General features: G+C 49.8%; 1 protein-coding gene across 1 annotated transcript in view; it reads right to left on the bottom strand.

Moving 5' to 3' along the window:
- The window catches only part of fscn2b (fascin actin-bundling protein 2b, retinal), an 8,372-nt gene extending 7,114 nt beyond the window's left edge, over positions 1-1,258 (bottom strand). The window contains exons 1-2 of the mRNA XM_035668220.1: positions 1,166-1,258; positions 292-1,018 (exon numbers count right to left, since the gene is read on the bottom strand). Coding sequence (XP_035524113.1) covers positions 292-1,018; positions 1,166-1,258 — 820 coding nt within the window. The remainder of the gene's footprint in view (positions 1-291; positions 1,019-1,165) is intronic.
- Between the last annotated feature and the right edge of the window lie 672 nt (positions 1,259-1,930).

The raw sequence follows: 1,930 nt of genomic DNA, 5'->3' as shown, positions 1-1,930 counted from the left end.
GCTCAGTTTTCTGGGCGCGTATCAGTTCAGTGTACGTACTGTATAGGCTAGTAGCAGAATTCATTATGTATGTGTGTAGGTCAGTGTCAACTAAAGGCTCATGTGACCGTCCTCAGTGGCACATAAGGTCAGCCTTCCTCCATTTAATCAGACATTTGGGATTCTTTGTGAAACTTCTTTGTAGGGAACAAAGAAAGCCGCAAGAGTTGCAGCTTGTCCATGCATGCAAGCCTTCAGGGTAAAATCAGATTTGTGACTATATCACTTTGTGATGTTTCTGTGTTTTCCTACCTTGTCTTATGGAGACATATCGCCCATTGGCTGCCATCAGAACCACCTGTGGATGGCTCTCCTCCAGGTCAAACAGTTCATCTTTACCCGGTTTGGAACACCGTCCAGACCTGAGGGTGCCCGTAGGCCCCATGGGAGACAAATACTTCCCCTCGCAGTCTTTAAAGGCCAGTTTCCCACACTTCAGCTCCAGTGTGTATGCTGTGGCCCTCCCACTCTGTGTCAAGAGCTTCCCATCATTGCTTAGGAAGCGGCTGTCGCAGGTCTTAAGGCAGTACTTCCCATCCAGGTAGACAAGGGTCAGGAGCGCTGCCACCCCCCAGGGAATGTTCACATCCACAGCAATTTCCCCATCCTCCATAGAGAGGTGGGCATAACGCTTGCGGGTCACAGACAGCAGGTTGGCCTGCGGATGTAGAGCCAGGTGCACTGCCCACAGCTCGGCATCCGTGATTACCTGGGCAAAGCAGGACAGGTAGTCCCGAGAGCCACCAAAGAAGCGGAGGTGCTGCTCAGACTGCAGGGCCCAGCGACCATCTGATTGAGCCACGATGAGGAAGCGGCAGTCGGAATTGTGGCCATCGGCCTCACAGGTGACTTTGCCGTCCTTGTCAGATGCCAGGTAGCGTCCCAGGTGGCTGCGCAAGTAGACCACCTGGGTGTCCTGGGAGTCCTGCTCTAGAGTCCATATCTGCTTCTTCTTCAGGCTGGGTGCTGATGCATTCACCTGAGAGATGAGAAAATGTTCCAACAGAGAGCATGAAGGCTTTCATCTTATGTGCTACAACAAACCTGGCAATCATTATCCCTGTAGCATCTGTCTGAAAGAGTAAAGCACTGTACAGCTCTTTTATATTGGATGGCATGTTTGTACCTTAAAGCCAAAGGACTCAGCAGTGAGGTAGCGACCCTCATGGTTGATTAGACCAAACTGCAACTTCAAGGGACGGTTCCCATTAGCAGGCATCTTCACCTGTGGATCCAGGAATTCGAGAGACAGATGGAGAACAAGGGGTGAGACAAGTTAGGGATTGGGGGAAGAGTGGGAAAGTTAGGGGTGGGCAAAGAGAGAGGGGTAAGACCTAACATGGGAGGCATGAGTGAGGGAGAAATAAGGGTTTTTCAAAGAGGTGAGGAATAAGGAAGGAGATGAAGTCATGGAGAATGATGAAATGAGAAAGCCTTAAAGACAGGAAATCAATTCATTAAGGTACAGTATATAAAGCACTCCCAAGACCACAAATTCCTTCCCCCGCCCATGGCTTCATTATACATTTTTCCAGCTACAGCCTCCTAATTTACTTACTGTGGTTTTGTGGCTTCCCCTCTGCAGTTTCTGCGGCTCTAATTCCAGTTCCCAGATTTAAGAGGCTTCTTTCACCAAGCGTCCTCTTGTAATTCTTTTTCTCTCCTCTCCTTCTCCTGCTGGCTCTCACGTACTGTTGATCCGGTCTCCCGGCTTCCCTCCACCTCTACCTCTCCTCACCCTAATCAGGTTAGAGGCAGAAAGACTTGAGTCAACCTTGATCTCTCTTTAGACTGGCGTCCGGCGTCAACCTCTCTTTCTCTGTGGACTAATTTTGATCTCTACTGCTTATCTCCACTTCTGCAGTCGACCCTCTCCCTCTCTCTCTCTCTC

The sequence above is a fragment of the Morone saxatilis genome, unplaced genomic scaffold (genome assembly GCF_004916995.1).
Source record: "Morone saxatilis isolate NCDOM2014 unplaced genomic scaffold, NCSU_SB_2.0 Contig1, whole genome shotgun sequence".
In the NCBI taxonomy this organism is placed as follows: domain Eukaryota; kingdom Metazoa; phylum Chordata; class Actinopteri; family Moronidae; genus Morone; species Morone saxatilis.
This window is presented reverse-complemented; position numbering and strand designations above follow the sequence as displayed.